We start from the raw sequence: 22,543 nt of genomic DNA on the forward strand, positions 1-22,543 counted from the left end.
AATGATAAATGTTGGAGAAGATGTGGGAAAATTGGAACACTAATACATTGTTGGTGGAGTTGTGAAATGATCCAACCATTTTGGAGAACAATTTGGAACTATGCCCAAAGGGCTACAAAAATGTGCATACCCTTTGATCCAGCAATAGCACTTCTAGGGCTACATCCCAAAGAGATCAAATAAATGGGAAAAGGACCCACATGTACAAAAATATTCATAGCAGCTCTTTTTGTGGTAGGAAAGAATTGGAATTGAGAGGATGCCCATCAATTGGGGTATGGCTGAGCAAGTTGTGGTATATGAATGTAATGGAATACTATTGTGCTATAAGAAATGATGAACAAGCTGACTTCAGAAAAACCTGGAAAGACTTATATTGTCTGATGCTGAGTGAAGTGAGCAGAACCAAGAGGATTTTTTACACAACAACAGCCATGCTATGCAATGACTAAGATTGTTAAACTGAACCCTTCTCAGCATTACAAGGATCTAAGACATCTCCAGAGGCCTTGGGATAGAAAATGCTGTCCACATCCAAAGAAAGAACTATGGAAGTCAAATCGCTATCACTTATTTCTACCTTCTGTTGAGTTTTGTTTCATCTTTCTGATGGTTCCTCCTATTGGTTCTAATTTTTACTTACAACTTCACTGATGTGAAAGTATGTTTAATGGGTATGTAAGTGTAAAGCTTATATCAGATTGTGTGCTGTCTTGGGAAGGGTGGGGGGGAAGAAGGGGGAGAAAAATTTTCAACTCAAAAGTACATGGAAGTGATTGTTGATAAATCAAAATAAATTAATAAAATTTTAAAAACATAACCCAAAGTCATTCTCTCAATACTTGTAAGTCAATTTTTCATGTATCCTATAAGTGTTAACTTTCCCTTGTTTCCTTCTTTCATTCTTAAAATTGCACAAGATTTCCCCTTCTTCTCCCAGTTATAGATAGTGTCCATCGAGGACCAAATGGCTTAGAATCTGGTGATAAAGCCCTTCACATTTACATTGTTAGCCAACCTTGGATAAATTAAGGAACATTCCATTCCCACAGTCTCTTCCTCCTTCTCCAACAATCCCTATGCTTAAAAATCTCAAAGTATAGGCATGGAAAAATGGGTAGCAGATTATCACTTGTTACGCCAGTCACCATCCTGAAGTTTCTGAAAATGAGGGAGCCTCTCTGAAACACTTCAGAGGTGGGGCTTTACCTATCTTTAAAAGATAAGCTAGAAAGTCATCTTTGGAAATGCCATTCCATCATAATCTGGGGAGTTTAATCATCATTCCACTAATCTGGACACATAGTATTCCTATTCTATTATCACTCAGCTATAAAGAATATTTTCTAATTGATCTACTTTGAACGTGTAAATCTTTATGCATTAATTTCTTTTTTTCTTCCCTACGGCACATTCAGTGTTTCTACATAATCATTTGTCTGGAGAGGCATTTGCTACCAATTAAAGAAATTGAAACAGGTGAGATAAACTCATCATATGTTTTTATTTTTAAATTCTGTGAACTCAAGTTTTCCTCATTCTATGGTTCCTGCTTTCATTAAGTTTGTAGTCTTGTATTGCATTTTATCAGTAAATATCTTAACTCCCCTACAATAGTTGCATTTCTCAGAAGGTAGGTAAAGCCTCTTACTTATCTTTGTATCTCCATATACTCACCCTCCCCTTTCAGAGCATTCTTGCATACAAGAAGCCTAATGTTGGTTGAATGTTACTGAAAATACAAATTATTCAGAATAATTATTTTCAAAGTGACTTTCATTTATTCCTTTTATTTTTCTGGTCATAGCAGTTTCCCTGTTTTCTCACTTTGGTTTTTGTATCTGTAGTATCTGGATCATACAAATTTCTCAAGGCAAGTGAATTCTAAGTGGTAGGTTTATTGGTTCCAGAAACAAATAAAAATGTCTATCTATCCCACTATAATGATTGATATCAAGAGAATAAATTAAGTCTCAGACAAATAGATTTGGAAAGTATCAACAAATCCAACACTTTGCAGACAATGAAAATGAGGCCTGGAGAGAAGGGACTACTCTATAGTTACACAGAAATAGAGATGACACTCAAACCTATGTCGCCTATAGACTAGTTCACTCTTGTACTATAACACTTCTATACTATTATATCTTACTTATTTGAATATGAACTGTTGATGGTAAGATACAACACAGCTACTTAAAGAGACATTCCTAAAGGTTAATATAACAATTACAGTTTATTTTCTTTACATACTACCATTCCCAGAAGGAACAATTAGAAATAGGTGTTTTGAAATTTTGCATAATGCCATGGGTTAATGTTATACTATCAAGTTAGTTTTACAGAAATTATTATTCCCCTCCATGTCTCCCTTCCATCTGAATTGTACAATCATTTCCCACAAATGGTAGTAAAAGTACCCAATGTTTATATTCTTCCCACCTTTTTAAATAGTGCACTATCTCTGAGACTCATCAATTCATATGGCTGATTTCTTCGAATAAAACATTGACAATGATAAATGTGTGTGTAAGTTTGACTTTCAAGAGCACTCAGTTCAATTGTACAAGAGCAGTGGGATACAGTGCAAAGGACACTGGCTTTAGAGTAAGAGTACCTGGTTTGATTTACTGCCTGTATGACTTTGCCACATTATTTTACCTCTAGGTCTCAGCTTCTTTATTTATAAAACTTATATGTAGACTTTCTCCCCAATCATTTTATAAAGGAGATACTATCTAAAGATAATTTATTGAGAAAAAAACCCTTTATTTAATTAACATGTAGTGAGGTAAAGAAAAGTGAAATTAATTTAAAAACTTTTCATTGAGCTAAATTGAAAGTTTTACTCAGATCACTGAATATGAAAATTCACTGTTTTTCAACTTTAAAAGCATCTCCTTTTATAAAGGAGATATAAACTGTTTTACAGCTTGCTCCACCCACCCATCCCCAGTGCAGATAAGGCCATAATTTTTCGAAAGAAGTAAGGGCAAGATCATAGATTTAGTGCTCTAGGAATCTCTGAAGTCAACAAACTATTTAAGAGCCTAATTAAATTTCATTTTGACTTGAAGTACATAAGCATGTACAATTAAGATTTTTTAAAAGGAATTTAGGGGTGAGATGTAGGAAGTGATACACATTTTAATTAGTCATGCTGGTAAAAAAAAAATCATAATCTAGTCATGTTCCTAGGGAGGAATTTTAGTTAAGCTAGTCCTTTGAAAGGAGACCGGGCACATTAAGATTACATTTGAAGATCTTCTTAGCTAGGTGTAAGGTGTTAGAGTTTGTGCATTGCTAGTGAAGCCTTTGAGAACTATCATTTCCACAACGATGATGAATCATTAAAGTTGAACTTTTGTGGAAAAACAGAGAAAGGGGTCTAGTGCATTATCCAAATCCTGTATTGTCAGGGGTTTTATTGGGGGAAATAAGAGGGAAGAGGAGAACAAAAAATGAACCAAAGAAATCATGGATTGGGAGCATAGAATGACAGAGGATAAAGGATATAGATGCAATATAAAACCACTGATGGAAGGAATACTTCCACCAATTTCTTCCCAGATCTAGTAGGATTGATATATAGCTATGTCTACATAGGCTAAATGGAAATCTAAATCAACTACCTGGGCAATTTTAACTGAAATAAAATTACTAGAGTGGAAAAGTTTTCTTGTAAAAGCAACAAAACAAAAAGAAGAAGAAGAAAAAAATAGTGCCACTAATGAAATACACAATAAGCTAATTAGTCTGAGGTGACTATAAGAATTGTTCAATTCTCCACTTCAATGTGTAAATACAATCAACTGGGGTGGGAGAGAAAGAGAGAGAGAGAGAGAGAGAGGCTAATTTTAAAAAATCATATTAAAGAAAACACAAATAATTTTGTTTCCAAAAATATCTTCAGGACCATTCTGTACCAACATTATAACTCATTCATAATTGGAAAAGCAAGTAATCATAAATTATTCTTTTCTGCAAAAAGAGGGCAGTTAAATGCTGAAACATTATTTCCCTGTTGCCTTTCATAATAGGCCCAGTGAGATAGAATGTAAGCGTAGTTTGTTTTAGCAAATTTTTCATGGTTTTTTAAAATTTCACTAGAGGAACCTCACCACGAAGTAAGGGCAATGAGATTCACTACTGATTTGCCTTTTATACTTATCAACTTACTACAATACTGTTATACAAAGTTTAGAGTCTTCAAACTCACTAATTATTTCAGAATAAGATTCTCTTTAATGACTTAAAAACTTTAAGAGAAATAATGAGATGAAGTAAAATGCAAGTCTCCACATTGTGGCTGTTTCTTGAACTCCAAAGACAGTCCGGTATATATGTATATACATACATATACATGTATGTATGTATGTATGTACACACATATACACATATGTACACCTGTGTGTATACTTATATGTATATGTATATGTTTGTGTATGTGTGTGTGCGTATAGATATATACATACATGTGTATGTACATACATATATAGTTAATTGCAATTATCTATATAAATGAGTAATACAAAATAGTGGGTGAGGAGAAATAATTTATTTTTAGCCTTGGGAAACATTAGGAATGTGTGTGTGTGTGTGTGTGTGTGTGTGTGTGTGTTTTCAGTATCATTTTCAGAAATAAAGACATTTCTAAATGGTCCTCCCCATTTAGAAATAGGAATTTTGGACTATCAACTTGACCATCTTCAAAATAGCAGTGAAAATTCAATCAAGTCTAAATATATGAAGCATAAAAACTAAAAATTAGCACCACTGAGCCAACAAATAATGAGTCCAAAGATAGTTTATTGAGAAAAAACTTTATTTAATTAACATTTAGTGAGGTAAAAAACAGTGAAATTAATTTTAAAACCTTTCTTTGAGTTAAACTAAAAGTTTTACTCAGATCATTGAATATGAAAATTCACTGTTTTTCAACTCAAAAAGTATTTTTAAATTAACTTAAAGATTGAATCAAATCAAATTGAGAACTCTCTCTTTTCCTCTTCAATAACAGAAGTATATCGATTTGGATTTTATAGTCTTCCTGAAATTTCTCACACATGATAGGAAATGCTCACTTTGCTTTATAATAAATTAATTTAAGGACAGATACATTATAAACTTTTAAGTGAAGAAAGTGAAAATAAAAGGAAGCTTAACAATCCTGTAAAATAGTTATAACTATGTTCATTTAAAAATGAAGGGCATCAAGCTAAGGCCAGAAATAAAGAAACCAGTCAAGTTAAGTAAATTAAATTTTACCACAAGTACCATTTATAAAACATGTGGCATTACATGTGATTTTTTTTTGTTCATTCTTAAATGAAAAATGCAGAAACAGTCTCTCTTCTAGTATATCTTTTTTTTTTATCAAACTCTTAGTTTTTTTTTATTTCTAAGAAATGACATGTTTTCCCAAAGAGTCTTATTCAGAATTAATATATACCAGCTATCCAATAACTTATTTTGCTCTCCTGAAAATTTTCTTCAGTTTTTTTTTTTTGGTAATATGCATGAAATTAAAGCAAAAGGCTAGAGAAATGCACATAATGATCTATTTCCTTTGTAGTGTCTTTCTTCAATTTGTATGGTTTGGACAAAAAGGAAAAGACAACCTTAGCATGCAGGATTCTTTAGCTCTGAACATTTTGGTGAAAATAGGTTAAGTTATTTTATTTTCTTCCTCTCATTCCCAATAAAAGGTTATTTATAACATTTCCCAGATGCTTATTGCAGAAATTAAATATTTTAATACATTTTGTTTGTAATTAAATAGGTATTTGTTAAGAGCCTAATTGGGTTTCATTTTGACCTGAAGTACATAAGCATCTACTATTAAAGAGTGTTTTTTGGTGGTGGGAAGTTAGGGAAAGGTATGGGAAGTGAGGGAAGAAATTCCATAGTAATAAATGAGAAGGAATTATTTCTCAAAAATTTTTGCTGTGGTGAATAATAGGGCAAACAGCTTGGAGATTTTTGAGGAGAGAGTAAATGACCACTTTTCCAGCACATTCTAGACATGATTTAATATGCTTCAGTTAGGGTTGGGATAAATGACCTATAAGACTGTTTATATAGGCTGATGTATCTAGGATCATGAATGACTCTATTATCATAAAGACATTAAAAAAAGATTTTTCCAATTTAAAATGAGTCTTTGGAGATAAGATGGGCCATCAAAGCACATAAATATCCATTAAAACTTAAGAAATCAAAATGTGTGGGGCATTTATCAAGCCTCAAATAAGGAAGCTTTATAGATCAGAAAAGTAGAAAGATTTCATGAAAATTGTGTATTAATATGTGTAAGAGTAAAAGAAAACATTTTTCTAAACTCAAGGTAGGAAATTATTATACATTTTTATGTGTCTTTATGTAAAAAAATTACAAGTAGCAAGCATATGACACAAGGAAATGGAACAGTAAGAGCAGTAATTGTGAATGCATGCTTTTTACAATGTATCAGATAAAAGGGATTATTTACCAAATCAAATATCCAGTACAGACATGCAAAGTACTTTCTCAAACTGTCAATTCAGCCATTTTGCTAGGTGCTTATCCAACAAACTTTTTTTTATTAACTTGTGTACAAATGGCTAAATACCTGATTTCAACAAACTGTTCCTGAAAATTAGAATCTACTTTTGTATTAAAAAAAAAAGAAATTGAAGAACTGGGAAGTCGAGGTAGGGAATGACAAAACAAACCAGAGTTGGTTTTCTTTTTTTTTCTTATTGCAATCTAATAATTTAACTCAATACTTTTTTGTTGCATTTGATCATGATATAAGAATAGCTGGTTAAAGTCCATAAAACCTCTAGCTGGTGTTTCCATGGTCGATATTTTCACATTTCACTGTAGCATGTTCAAAATCACTCAGGGATGTACTATGTTCAAGCAGTCTATATAATGAAAACAATGTACATACAACACAAGATTCATTTAAATCATTTTGTTTTCCATTTATCACACCATATACAAGTATTTAACAAAGACAGAAAACAACATAGAAGGAAATAAAACTGACAAGAAAAACAAAGCAGGGAAAGTCTTAATCAGGAACTAATTTCTTCTTCAAGTTTCCAGTAAATCTCAAAATGTATTTAAAAACTAAGGAGCACTTGGTGGCCAGCAACCAAATTACAAAATAAACATATCATTGTGCAGGCGGGATGTCTTGCCGAAGGAATAACAAATGTCTGTAATTCTTAGGTTTGGATAAAGGCAGTGGAATGAATTTAGAAACATGTCCACTTTTCGCAATTCACTACAGAATTTTCTTTTCACAGTCCCCATGTTTGTATAAATAGTTCTTCTCTGAAAATAAAACAGAGTTAAAACATTTTCTCCCTACGAAGAAACACAAACATATACATCAATTAACACATTAATCAGGCATTGACATGTATTCAGCTATTTCAGGCAGAGGGAGTTGAAACATTTTGATGAAAAATGATCTGTTGAGCAAATTAAATGGCGTATGAAAACAAATAAAAATTAGACCACTGAAATCCAAAATCAAGGTCATCATGGTCCTACATGATAAAATGAATGTGTAAGTGGATAATTGGTACTTTATAAAATGCCTTATTATCCTGATTTCATATACCTATATCATATTTTTGGCATTGCATGCTGAACTTTATTTTGGTAAAAAAAACCAAACAACATATCATGCAAAACATTCATTATCTCTAAATTGACCAGGCTGTGAAGATTTTGTTGATCTGATCTTATGATAGGTATGGAAGCTAAGTGGGCTATTTGTCAAGATGATGCAGCACAAATTAACAATCTAATATATACTCTGACACTTTTGGATTTTCCAGGCCCCTGTCTTTCTCCTCATTTGAGGGATAAGACTTGGAGCATTTCAAAGCCGATAACATGAACAGTAAAACAAAGAATAAAAATCTTGTCTGTCAATCAGAAATTGTTCTAGCTTTTCCACTCAAAGGTTCCTATTTTGAGAGAGTGGCAAGATTAAATTATTTGTAAATTTGATGTTTTGATGTTACACATGAATTTAAGAAAGGCTGTCTTCTTTTATCACAGATAGCCACATAGTTGCATCAATAAGGACATATAACAAGGAGTAATAAATAGCTAATACATTTCCTTAAACCAGCAGACAGCTTAAACAAAACACAACAGGAACGAAATACAACAAATGTATTTGTTTTTTGTTATCGAGTATATTTGCTTACCTTGAGTTCTCTTTTTAGACCCTAGTTGTGTTGTATTCAGATTCATGTTTGCTTAGAGACCCAATGAGGCAGAACCTGGAATGTTATGGCTATTTCATTCAACAAAATAATATTTGCATACACACAAAATATATGCATATATAAATATACTTAATTAAAAAATTACTGAAAAATTTAATCAAAATAAACAAATAGATTTTTGTTGGCATGCAAAAGTCCTTCAGAATTACTAAAGATATATCTTAGACACTAAAAAAAAGGTATAAATTCATAGAGGAAATAGGAATATTGAATAAAGAAACATAAACCTACATAACTCATGCAAGACAAAACACAAATATGTACAAAAGATTCAGAATGCTTGGAATTTGAAAATATCTTCCTAGCTGTTAATGGTTTTTTTTCCTCATAAACTTTTATTTGTTCTTATTTCCAGGTAGTCTAGAAAGTAATAACACAAGAAAAAATAGCTTATACATTTAAAAAAAACCACCAAATTTTATTGCTTCTTCTTGCTACATTTTTCATAAGTAAGTATTTGGCATTCTATCAACACTGCATTCAGTTTATAGTCTGAATATTTAACTTTGTGTTTTCTTTGGACAAGCACTGAGGAAAACAGTTTCTTTTCAATGCAAAACATTATGATGAAATGTTTTGTGGAAAAAAATATAGTTATAAATAACTTTCCATTTAAAATATGTCAGAAATATGGGTATTTCATCAATAAGTTTAACATGTCCAGTTATTATATTTATTAAAATATATAAAAATACACTGCTTCTGATTAGTGTAGTAAGCAATCTATAGAAACTCCCCTTAAATATGAGGATGCTATGGAATAATGTAAAAATATACATCATATAGGTAAGTATAAAGGCATATGCTTACACATCTATCATCTTTAAAAATGGTCTTTGGTTCATTAAAATATATGGATCTGCAGTATATTGTATGTACAACATGTATGTGTGCATAAGTATACACACATATGCACTTCATATACCTGCTCTGTGCTATTCCATATATGAATGTTAGGGAAATTATGAATAAGACAGAAAAGAGAGGGGTAAAGGAAAGCAAATTAAGACACTACAATCTCAACTATTAATAGAAAAAGAAATGAAAGAAAAGAACACAAACTATTTTGTGAGCAATTAAGTCTTCATGGGATAGTCTTCATCAAAAAAATCTATTGATACTGACCGCTGGACAGATTTATCATGTCTGGACAGCCTGTGACTCGTAGTGGGCACCTCTTCAATTTCATCTATGTCACATGCCTCTGCAGCATCTTGTGAGTAGTTATGCTTCATGACAAGAATATTTCTTCTGTTCATGGGTGGGATGAGGGGCTTGACTGGTTGGGGTGGCATTTCTGCCAAGAGAGGAGCATCTCTTGTGCTGAGGTTACTACGGCTGCCTTTAGTGCTAGACAGTTGTGATCCACAGTGATGGTCATGAATGCATTTAGAAGATGACCTCCTCAGTTTATGGTAATTTTCAAAGTCATCAGCCACATCTGCAAAGTCAGCTGTAGCCCCTGTCCCTCTAAGAGTGCATAACTCATAATGAGGAGGCTCAAATACCTCCTGGAATACTGTCTGGTCAAATTCTGCTTTCCTTTGGACAAATTTTTTACGAGGCTGTTTGATCTGTACGATGACAGAAATAATAATAAGGATGATCACAATACAGGAAGTCACCCCAATGACAGTCCCACTGGTATTGGTAAGCTGGTCCAGTAGGTTAGTCTTTCTTTTTTCTGCATATTGGAGAGAAGTTTAAAAAAATAAAATTAGATATAGACTTATAATAATTAAGCAGTTTTATTCTTATTTTCAAAGACCTAGTTTAGCATGTCCCATACTACCAGGAAGTAAAAAACAAACAAAAACAAACCAAAAACAACAACCACAACAACAACAACAACAACACTTTTGAATTTTGACAGGGCACATATTGATCCAAACTTGATCAATACAAGGAGTTATTTTCTTCTCCTCCTTCCCTTTCCCTTCTTTCCCTCAAAAAAGATCAGTGAGTGATTCTTTGACTTTAAATTCAGGACTTAGAATATTATTTTAACTCATCATTAAAAAAAAAGTATCTCCCACCCCGCATGGGTACTGGGTACTGATGAAACTCCATACTTCTAAATATTTCATATTTTACCTTCCTTTATTCCTATTACTGATAATTAAGAACAATGGAATAGCAAGAACTTTTCAGCTATTTAAGAATGAATTATTTTTATAGTTGAACTAATACTAATAACCTGTTCAGAATTATTAATAATTATTAATAATAAAATAAATCCAAAAATTAAAAAAAGTTTATTTACAGGTGGAAAAAATCCATATGGATTATTAAATATTTTCTAAGTATTTTCATTGCACTTTTAATTACTATCTAAGAAAGGGTTTGGATGAGATACTTGAAGAGGAGGTTCCTTTGTTTTCTGTATCTTCCCTTCTATCTGTCAGAACCTCTAGCTTCCTTTTAGTTTGAGTTTGTGAGTCACCTCCTATAGGAAGCCTTTCTCCATCTCCTTAGTTGTTAGTACCCTCTCCTTCCTCCTTGAATTATGTACATGCTTATTTCTATCTTATCAGTCGTGTGTAAGCACCTTGTAGTCAAGACTGCTTTTTTCCCCCTTCATTTTGTCTTTGTATCCCCAGTACATGGCATTCTGTACAAAGATTGTAGGTACAATGCTTACCATTTTATATTATATTATATGTTGTATTGTGTTATGTTGCATTGTGTTGTTATATTGGAATATATGTGATTAAAAACTGTGAATTATCTGAGGAAAGGAATACAATGGAGAAGAAAAGAGGAGAGAAAAGAGGAGAAATTAAGAATTCAGAGAAGGAGAGGGAGAGAGAAATAGAGAAAAGGGGATGAGTCCATCTAATAATTGACTACTAAACTTAATAATTGTTTTATTATTGACTGACTCACTGAAGGAAACCCTGCCCTAGGACATTTATCTATTTCTGTACTTTGGCAACTTTGTGGTTTTGCAGTTCTGCCCATTATGTTTGTAGTTGGGATAGACACTTCTACATATTCATGTGTCTAATACCCAGGATCCCTCAGATTTTTTGATATCTTTGGAAATCACAAGTCAAACTAGATTTTTTTATTTGTTTTTTTTTCCTAGATGGCAGAGAATGATCTTCCAAAGATGCTTTTAAGTTAGCAACTGAGCAATGAGTCAGCTCCCCAAGATTAAAGTGATATCATTAGGTTCCTGAGATCCCAAAGCTACAACTATCTTACTTCCTCTTCTCTGATCTCTGAACTTACTCATTCTATCTTATACTTTCCTTATTGTGTGACTATGAAAAAATGGAGGAAATGAGCCTTTCTTGTAATGGAAAAGCCATACTTCTTATAGTTAATCAAAGCTTTCTTTCTCTAAAGAATGAATATTGTTTAAAAAGAGAAAAATACTTCTGCTGCATCTGCTTCAGCTAACTTGGGAATGGAATATCACATTCTTTTGAGTATATGGTTGCTTTTTGAGGTGCATAAAATTTCTGGGGTTTTTTTCACCATTTTGCCCTAGCTTTTCAGAGGATTTTGTAGTATTCAGCAGAATTACATGATGTTTCATAATCCATCTGGTTTGCATATTTCTTGATTACTTCCTAAATTGTCTATTCAGCCTTTATAGGAACATATACAAAGTAGATCAAAACAAACAAACACACAAAAAGTGGTGGGTTGATTTAATTTTCCATGGGAAGTACTGTTAGGCCACATAGTATAAAAGCAAAAGTACTGGGTTCAAATCTTGGCTTTAACTTTTACTATCTTGGTGAAGTCATTTAATCTATTGGTGTTTCAATGCCCTCACCTGCAATATTCTGATAATCATACTTATGCTATCTATCCCAGAGGGCTAATGTAGGGAAAGTGCTCAGTAAACCTTGAATTACTATGTGAATGCAACAGATAATCATACAGATGCTTACTCTGAAAGGATACATTAAAGAGAACTTCTTCTTTATATGGGCAACCCACACTGCAAATTGCATTCACAGTGATTTCAAAAACATATTTATTCAGAAGAATCCATGTCACATGTGGGTCTGCCATTGACTGCCTGCAGCCGTTACTGGTGTTCCTATGGCTGAGGATTTCTGCTTTGGTTCACAGTAGGTAGGCACCTTAACACACAATGCTGGGCTTTAAGCATGAAAAGGTTTGTAATTTGCTTCCCTTTGCTTGCCTCTGCTTCTCCGGAAATTGTTTAATGTGGGAACTTGATAAAGCAGTTCATCTGACACTTTCAAGTAAGCTTAAACATGCTACTTTCAGGACCCAAACAAATCTCCCTGGCTCCAGGGGCAAACCTGTGCCCACGCACAAAATAGGGGGCAATCAGGCATCCAGTTCCCTTAGAAGGTGAGATTAATAACTTGCTCATTGAGTTAAGCATTGTGAAGCATCAGAAAGCCCAACTACTCCTCAGAGATGTTCAATCTTTAGTATTTGTGCACAAGGCCTAATGAAATCAAACTGAAATTAATGAGAGATGCAGCCATGGATTAAGGAGACTGAAGAGGAATGGGCTACATTAAAGGGTTCATTTTGTGTCTTCATGGCCATAAGGGTTCTGTTAAAGTAAAAGTGCTTAAAGAATATATATGTGCTACTCTGCACATTAATGAAAATAGAGAACTTCAGAAATGGAACAAAGCCAACATAAAAGTCTAACTAAGCATGCGCGCACACACACACACACACACACACACACACACACACACACACACACCCTAACCATAAAACATATAGTTTACAAGATTTCCTGGATTATCTATTTAGAAAAATTTGTTTAAGCTGCTCAGAAGCTTGGGATAATCTTTCCTTTATCACTAGGAAAAAGGTGAAGAATTTTAGAGACTCAAGTCTAAGTATTACCTTTACAGTGATTTTCATCCCAAGGATACACACAGTTCTGGAGTCCATTGCAGACCAATGTGTTATTAATGCACATATTACTATGGCAGAAAAATGTGTTTCCTTCACATGGAGCTAAAATTATAAAGAAAAGAGATAAAAAAGTAATCAGTGATGTTCAATGATATGCCACTCACATGTTAGACCTAAGGGGGAAAAAGAGATATGAATGATAATTTGTTGTTAAATTGAGATAAATGATCTGACATGGGTTTTTCATAAGTGTTCAGATGTGGTAATTATTTCTTTTGTTAGAGGCAGAACTGAAATACCTCTAGAGAGCCTGCAGAAAGTTTTCCACCATAAAAAGATCATTATTGCTTATACAAGAGAGTTTACATCGCACACTTTATATGTATTTGCTATGTTTCTTTAAATCTAAATTTAGTTAAATGTTTAAATTAGAGAATAAAATAATTTTATTTTGGAAATGCAGAAACTAGAAAACATCAGTCAACCTGGATTAGAAATTGTGAAGAGAATGTAATATTGATATATTACATGATACATCAATGTGATCACTGTGTTTAAGAAATAACTCACCTCATGTATGCCTTATGCATGATATTGTCCTCATGTATACTTTTCTATAACTCATAAATAATAATAAACCAGCTCTGTGAGAAATTTACTCTAAGCATGAAGAGAAAGTTTGGGACTTCGTTGTACAAATACTTAATTGTACAAGTTGTACAAGTATTTAGTTGTACATATGAAAGTCAAAGTCCTCAAGTGTTAATGTTTCCTTAAGATAATCTTTATGTTATCAGAATTGAAATTTTCTTCTCCCATCATTAAAGTTGTGACAGACATCATTGTATAATAGTGTGGACTATGTGATGGACTGGGAGTCAGGAAGACCTGGATTCCATTCCTACTTCTGACATTTTCTACTTGTAACAATAGGTAAGAAGCTTAATTAGTCTGAGCAGCTGGCATTTATCTAAGTCATCACTTCTTAAACTGTGGAGTCAGTTTAAGAATTGCTGAGGGGGTTGTTAGTAGAAAGAGTTTAAGAAGCCCTGTTCTAAGTTATAAGCATCAACTAAGTTTTCAACAGATTGAAAAATCTGTTTTTTATGTAAAGTACTATAATATTCAAGATTTGCTTGATATTATGTAGATTAGGAAAAGTTTACTGGTTAGCATTTACTTGTTGTTTCTTTTTTAACTTTTAATTTTCTCTATCAATCTCCCCTTGACATCTTTATCTTTTCCCATTTTGATTACTCATTCCCTTCTATCTACATACATGCTCAGGTCTCATCTTAGCATAGTTCTCTCCTAATGATATCTTTAAGAAATCAATGCAATGCCCTCATTTTGGTCTTGATTTTACTTGAAATTTCTGTAGCAATTATCATCAACTGTCATCTTTATTTAATATTTTTTCAGTACTTGAGTTCTTTGACAACTCCATTTTAAATTCTTTCTAACTCTCTGACAATTCTTTCTTTGTTTCTTTCATTAGCTTCTCTTCCTTATCACATCCCAAAAGGTAGAGAAAATAACCCAAAGCTTTATCCTTTGCTCTCCTCTCTATTCCCTTATTCTTTCCTCATATCTCCTCTCCTCTTATTTCTCCTCTGTTCATTAGAACGTGAACTCTTAGAGGGCAGGTAACTGTATATTTGTATTTCTTTGCAGTATTTGCAGATCTTAGCACATACATACATAGTAATCATTTAATAAATTCTTGTTCAGTGACTCTTCTTCCCTGACCTTCCCCTTCCCTCTCCCTACCCCTCTGTCCTCCTTTCTTTTCTCCTTTTTCCTCTCCCCATTTGTAATCTCACTCTGTTCAGCTTCCATTAACACTGATAGTCAGCTAATTCTTAAATCTGTATCTACAGCTATGACATCTCCTGCGAGCTCTAGTGCTTTATTTGCAACTATTTGCTGGACATCTCTACTTAGTTGTCTCACTAGCACCTCAAATTCAAGATTTACATAACCAAACTCATATGTTCTTTGCTGCCTAGTGCCTAGTAAAGTGCCTTCTGTATCAAAGAAACAAGTTTTGAAATCTGTGCTCAAATCTTTCCCTTTTTCTAACTTCTCTTAATCTGTTGACAATAGCATTATTGTTAGGAACCTACCTGCTTAGTTATAATTGGCAATACCCTAAGTATCGACTTATGGCTCATTGCTTTTTAGTTATTTGAAATGGGGCATGCAATTAACTAGTCCTTCCCCATCTTCACTCCTACTATGGCAATCTGTCTTTTAAATGAGGCTGCAGTGGATTATGTGACTGGAATGTGGAATTGAATTTCTGTTAACAAAGACTTTTTTTTGGTTGAAAGTTTATCTGCCCTGCCTCCATGAAATGGAAATGGAAAAAAATATATAACTTTGTTTACAACTGTCAGAGAAAGCTGAACAGTGGATTATGGAAGTTTTATTAAAAGAGGACCAGAATGGAAGTAGTAGGAAGGATGTAAGGATACATAGTACTTGAGTTATTCCTTTATGCATTATGGTGGGCAAAGGAGCAGAAAGAGCCCTCTTTTACTGTCCTATTGGGCACCATTTTTCTTTTCTTCTCAAGGGACCATGTTAGAAGAAGCAGTTTTGCTTTTCTTCTTTCATACGCAGAGTCCTTATTGAGTTCCTCTTTTACCTATTAAATAAAATTATATGATTATTGTATCCCACTGACCTTTGACCACTGCTTATAAGATCTGGAACATGGTCAAGGCAGGGGGAAGGAAAGAATAGGAAAGTGGAGGGAGAATGTGGCAGATACGTGTTCAGAGGCCTGCCTAGGACAGTGTAGTTAATAATTTTCTCAAATAGCTTCTATATTTAAAAGACATTTCTGTACATTATTTTGTATGTTATTAGTAGCTGGGTTGGTGCAGTGGATAAATCACTGAGCCAGGAATCGGGAAGACCTGATTTCAAATCCAGCCTTAGACATTTAATAGCTGTGTAACCCTGAACAAGTCATTTAACCTCTGTCCAACGCAGTTTCCTCAACTGTAAAGTGGTGGTAACCATAACTCCTACCTGCCAGTGTTATTGTGAGGATCAAATGAGATAATAATTATAATGTGCTTAGCACAGTGTCTGGCATATAGTAAGCATTATGTAAATGTTAATTATTAACTAACATTGCTAACCTTTCTTCTCCCTTAACCCTAAATGCAGCCAGTTGGCATATAAATGGTAAATGACCAGTTAATTTTAACATGTCATCCAACTAGCTATTTCTTCAAAATATCAGTTTTATCTTCCCATTCCTTTACATCACAATTGTTCTAGTTTAGACCCTCATTTACATTTTATCTGGGTGTAATGTGAAAGATTCTCAATTGTTTTCTCCACTTTATTTACCTTTTAAATACAACACCATCTTCACACAGCAAAGTAAGCTTTTTATTATGTATAGCTGACCAAGTCACACTTCTACACATGAAAACAAAATTAAGGATTTCCCACAAAAAAAACCCCACAAAACAAAACCTCCCTTTACCAGGATTTAAAGCCCTACACAATTTGGCTTCAACCAATTTGCCCACCTTTTTTCACACCATTCCTCCTTTTTTTCTCTCTATTCCATACTGAACTATACAATATTACCTAACCTTATACTTCATTCTCTTGTCACCATGCATTTGTATATTTTGTTCCTAGGCTTCAAATGGGTTTCCTCTATGTCTATTCCTCTATTCCTTCTGTCTATGAAATCATTCATTTCCTTAAAGACTCCACACATGTCCTTCGTAAAGTCTTCTGTGTTCCCACCCATTAGGATAATGAAATTGGAGAATTGGAAGAGACCTCAAGAAACTATGTAATTCACCTGAGACTAATATGGGACATTTGTCTATGATATCCCCATGGTTTTCACTTGAATATGTTTAGTGATGGGAAATACACTATCTCCTGAGGCAGCCAATTCCACATTAGGAAAATGTTAATTATTAGGACATGTTTCCTTGCATCAGCTTAAATCTAGTTCTCTGCAATTTCTACCTCATTGATTCATTTTTTTTCTAGGCAGATGAAGAAAATATGTCTAATTTCTCTTCTTCCAGGTGACAACTTTTCAGATATTTAAAGACAACTATCATGCTCCAGATAAATTTTCTTTTTTTCTAGGATAAAAATTATTCAATCTTGTATTTATTGTTTACTCTACATCAGTTACTGTACTAAGTTCTGAGGGTATAGAAACAAAAAAAAGAAGTGGTTTCTGCCATTAATGAACTCAAATTATGATAGAAGACACAGCATGATAATAACTAAGTACATACAAAATATGTGTAACATTAATACAAAGAATTTTGGGGAAGGGAACACACTGGAAGAGGAGAGGTGGGCTGTGGGGGAGAGATTAGGAAAGGCTTTATATAGGAGTCCCTTGAGACAAGCCCCAAAATTCCTCAAGAGGGAGGTAAGAAGTAATTGCATTTAAGACATGGAAGACAGCCAGTACAAAGTTAATGTCAAGATATTAGGAGAGACCTTCTTTTCAAGAGCTAAGGCCCAGCAAGCAGGCTGTGCCTTGAGCTTGGCATGAAAAAATCCTTTGCTCTTACCCTCTGGATGATCTCAGCTACAGCAAAATCGCAGAATAGTTTCTGGTCACGAAGCCCTGCTATGAATCAAACTTGTCACATTGTTTCTGTTACCCCTCATTGTCCAGGCTACAGCTCACTGCATAGCCATAGGCATAAGCATTGAGATCCCCACATATTAAAGCAGGTCCCTCTCAGTAGGGATGGGGCTCTGACACATGTTCTTGCTTTCAAGCCATTTACCTCACTTTGAAATTAAACTTCTGGTGGATTCCTGACTCTCCTGACTTTAGCCTGCTTTGTTCAGCTCCAGCCATCCACAGGTTAGAGGCCAGATCCGATCCAGCTGACAGCAACAAAATGGGAAATGGAGTTCCAAGATCATTAAACTAAACCTCATATGGAAAGGATTCCATGGCCCTTTTCCCCTTTGTTTGTCTTTTACTAAGACAGGCTCCAACTTGTCAATGGCCTGCCTAAAATGTAGTGTTCCAGGCTGAATACTATATGCCAGATATGGTCTAACTAGGTGCACCTGCCTTTATTTAATCTCTCAGGTCTTTGTTAACTCTTTTATTTACTTAATTATATTCTAACTTGCATTATAGTTATGTATTCACATTACCTTTCCCAGCCCCTACTAGATTACAACCTCTTTTAGGTATGTATTTTTTTTAAACTTCTGTGTAGTAGACAGTAGAGAGACAGAGTGGCAAAGTGTTTAGAGATCAAGTGAGTCAGCCTTGGAATTAAGATGATCAGAGTACAAATCTTGCCTCTGACAAATTCTAGTTGTATGGTCATGGGCAAGTCCTCATAACTTTTTATTATCCTAGATAATGATCTAAGATTACAACCTGTGGACAAATGATGGTGAAGAGTTACTCCTATATCTTCCCACCTTTCATCAGAGGTCGTCATCATATGGGTAGATATTAGTCAACTATTCTCCAGGATTAATATAAGAATTCAAACAAGTTAATTTGAGAATCACTTACTAAATGCCAGTGATGAATCAGTCACTATCCTAGTCACTAGAGATACATAAAAAGGGAAAACAAATAAACAAAAATAAAGTTCTGGAGGAGCTCACTGTCTAATGGAGGAGAAAGTATGCAAACAACCATGGATAAACAAGCTATATAGAGGCTAAAGTGGGAATTATCACAAAGGGAAAGTACTAGTACTTCAAGTGATCTGGAAAGGATTCTCATAAAAGGTGAGATTTTCGTTGGAACCTGAGAGAAACCAAAGTAGCTAGGAGAGATATTTGAGGAAGGAGGTAGAGAATTTAAGGCATGGGGAAAGTCAGTGAATATGAAAGGAGGCAAGGATATAGTGTTGCTCAAGAAATATCGTAAATATGGAGGCAAAGAGAGAGTCTGGATGTGGCAATGGGGAGAAATGAGTATTCCAACTACCCCCTTCTAAGCCAGTAAATTGGGGAGCATGAGTGCATGTAAAATCATTTCTGAAAAGGATAGTCAGGGAAGAGGTGTCTCAGGAGAAAGATGGGTTTCAGCGAATGCCAGAACATGTAAAAGTGGGAAATGAAAGAGTTTAAGATGAATGGAAGTTTGTTAGCTATGGAGGCATACCAAAGAGATCGGAGAAAGGGCTGGGTAGTTTTAAAGTGGGTTGTGGGGGGGAGGGGTAAGCATCTGAGAGGGATCAGAATAAGAGAGTGAAATTAGAGAACCGCGAACACATCATAATGATGGTATCCCAGATATCTGGGATACACTGCCATTACAAGAGTATGATAGAGTGGATAATCATTTAGTTATCAACATTCCTAGGAGTTTGGCCTTAGGATAGAAATCCCTCAATACAGTAAACATCATCATATATGTAGCTAGGAAACCAGAAAAATGTGTAGTGGAGATACCCACAGAGGGGTTAGGACCAGGCAAGCAACTGGGGGAGGGAATATAATGGAATGGCACTTCCTTTTTACCCCTGAGGGCACAGGGAGGAGACAGATTTTGAACAACTAGTTGACCTTTATTTGAATGCTGGGCTTATTCCTAATCCACAGCAAAATGTAAAAGGAGTTAGAATGAATTGATTTCAAATTCTGCCTTAGACACTTGGAAGTTGTGTGACTTTGGACATGTCATATATCCTCTCTCAAAACTCAGTTCCTTCATCAATAAAATGAAAGAAGTAATACCACATTACCTTACAGGGTTGTTGTAAGGATCAAATGAAATAAAATATAATACATTTTGCAAGACATCAAGCACTATATAAATGCTAATTATTATTGTTGCTATTCTCAACAATCTAGCTCTAATTTCTGTGACTTGGAATAGGCAAAGTCTTTAATTCCCATAATTATAGACCCACATCTATAATACATTCCTTTCTTGGTTCTGCTTGGGTAAGCTCAATTGCCAACTCTTATAAGAGACATTTTCTGATTCCTTACTAGGTTGTCCTCACCCAGCAAACATTACTTCGTATTTATTTTCTATGTGCATGTCCAATACCCAGTAGAATATAAGCTCCATTGAGGGTAGGGTATCTTTTACTTCTGTCTTTGTAGCATTGGTGCCTAGCACATTGTCTGGTATACAGTGAGTACTTAATAAGTGCTTGTTTAATTAAAATTAATTTCTTCATGGGAATGCACCATAATGATGAAATCATAGATCAAGACAATTAAAAAAACCCTCCATAATAATTGTTTAATTCTTTGACACAATATATGTTGCTTTGAATTCAATGAAGATTAAATCTTGATCCACATATTTTAATGTTTTCATTTTGTCTGAAGTAACTTTTTATGTTTGTTTTAGATAGGGTGATTATAATATCAATGCAATTATTGAAGCGGTGTTGAGATAATTTCCTTGATTCAAGTCCTTGTTCCACTATTTAGTACCTAATTATAGATAAATCACTTGTTTTTAGCGCTATAGTTTCCTGATTTGTAAAATGAGTTAGTAATTGTACACTTCCAATCCAGGGAAGCTGTGATGAGGAAAAAGCACTACTATTATTAGGGGTTTTATGAGGCTTAAATGAGATAATAGATGCAAAGTAATTTGCAAACCTTAAAGTGTTATATAAATGCCAATGATGATGATGATGATGATGATGATGATGATGATGGTGATAAAGATGTTACCAGGCTGCCAGTCTGGTGATGACTTCATTTCCTAAACCTTCTACTGCTCTCCTGTGGAACTCAAGAAATATCTGTAGGGTAATGGCAAGGTAAGCTAATAAATGTTTAACAATGGAGCTTTTTTAAAAAATGCACATACTTTTAAGTTTAATGTGAATTAATAACACTTCATTGAGTCTAGATGGTGAATCAAAAAATAAATGAAGCTCTGATTTGCAAGGATTGCTTATTTCTGACGTAAAATGCCTAAATTGAAAATTTAGCAATTGGCTCTCCCAAGCTATTTGGAGCTGGCTCTGGCATACTTCTGATAATCATCATTATCATAATCATGATGTCATCTTCATCATCACCATCGTCTACAACAACAATACTATGGAGAGGCATATATGACTTCATAATTATTGTAATTTTGTAGGATGGAATACATAAGAATATAGAAATGGCAGTCTGTTCAAGAAGAACATTACCTATATCTCCCTCTCCCCTCCACTTTCCCTCCCCCACCACCTAAACCAAACTCAAAGATGATCCTTGATTTTGCCATCACTCACAATGTACTACCTTTATGTTCAAGAATTCTGAAATATCCTTATCAGCCTATAATCTATTAGCCTTTCTCTTCTCCCTCTGCCTTCCTTTACAAACCCTATCCTTCCTCTGTACTCTGATCTTCAATCTCATGATGCTTCAATTCTCTCCCAGATCATCTCTCCTGAACTAGAAGCTCTCTATTCTTTTCTCCCCATCTTGACCCCTTGGTAAACCAATTCAATTCTATATTGTCCTCTGCTCTTGAAGCCCTAGAACTCCTTATCATGATATCAATAATGTCCCAGGCAAGCCTTAGCCTTGGGTCACTCTCATTATTCCCTACCTTAGCTCCTATACATGTGCTGCTGAATGACGATGGAGAAAATCATGCAACCATTCTAACTTGGTTCACTACAAATTTATCTCACAGGGCCTCAGCTGGGCCTTCATTGCTACTGGGAAATCATACCACCTATCAATTCCAGACATTTTCAAATTTCTGGTAGATACCTGTACCCTTATTCTCTCAGCTGAGATCATTGCCTCATATTTTACAAAAAAAAAAAAATTGGGCCATTTGCAGTGAGTTTCCTCTTCTCCTCCTTTCCTCATCTCCTATCATTCAGATACCTTTTGCCACTATCTCCTCCTTTTCTCATATCTGAAATGATGGAGTGGCCTTTCTCCTTATCAGGGCTAAACCTTTTACTAGTTTAAGTGGTCCAATTCCATCTCATCTCCTCCAACAGATTGCTCCCTCTGTCATCCCCACTCTTTCGTGTATTTTCAATCTCTTCCCGTCTACTGGATCATTTCCTACTGCCTAAAATCATGGCTGTTTCTCCCCAGTACAGAAAATAAAATCTTCACTTGATCTTGCCTTCCTTTCATTTAATATCTCTTCTGTCCTTTGTAGCTAAACACTTTGAAAAGGCCATTTAAAATAATTACCTCCACTTTTTCCCCTCTTTCTTTTTTCTTAACCCCTTACAATCTGGCTTCCAATCTCATCATTCTCCTAAACTGCTCTTTTCAAAGTTACTAATAATCTCTTAGTTGACAAATCCAATGGCATTTTCTCCATTCTCATTCTCCTTGACTTCTCTGTAGCCTTTGACACTGTTAATCACCCTCTCCTCTTGATACTATTTTCTCTCTAGGTT

General features: G+C 34.4%; 1 protein-coding gene across 1 annotated transcript in view; it reads right to left on the bottom strand.

Moving 5' to 3' along the window:
* Positions 1-6,132: 6,132 nt before the first annotated feature.
* The window catches only part of NETO1 (neuropilin and tolloid like 1), a 199,561-nt gene continuing 183,150 nt past the window's right edge, over positions 6,133-22,543 (bottom strand). Inside the window, 4 exon segments of the mRNA XM_078153545.1 lie at positions 6,133-7,323; positions 8,214-8,288; positions 9,420-9,978; positions 13,149-13,262. Coding sequence (XP_078009671.1) covers positions 8,228-8,288; positions 9,420-9,978; positions 13,149-13,262 — 734 coding nt within the window. The 3' untranslated portion in view covers positions 6,133-7,323; positions 8,214-8,227.

Source organism: Phascolarctos cinereus, unplaced genomic scaffold (assembly GCF_003287225.1).
Source record: "Phascolarctos cinereus isolate Bilbo 61053 unplaced genomic scaffold, phaCin_HiC Scaffold_4;HRSCAF=312, whole genome shotgun sequence".
Classification (NCBI taxonomy): Eukaryota; Metazoa; Chordata; class Mammalia; order Diprotodontia; family Phascolarctidae; genus Phascolarctos; species Phascolarctos cinereus.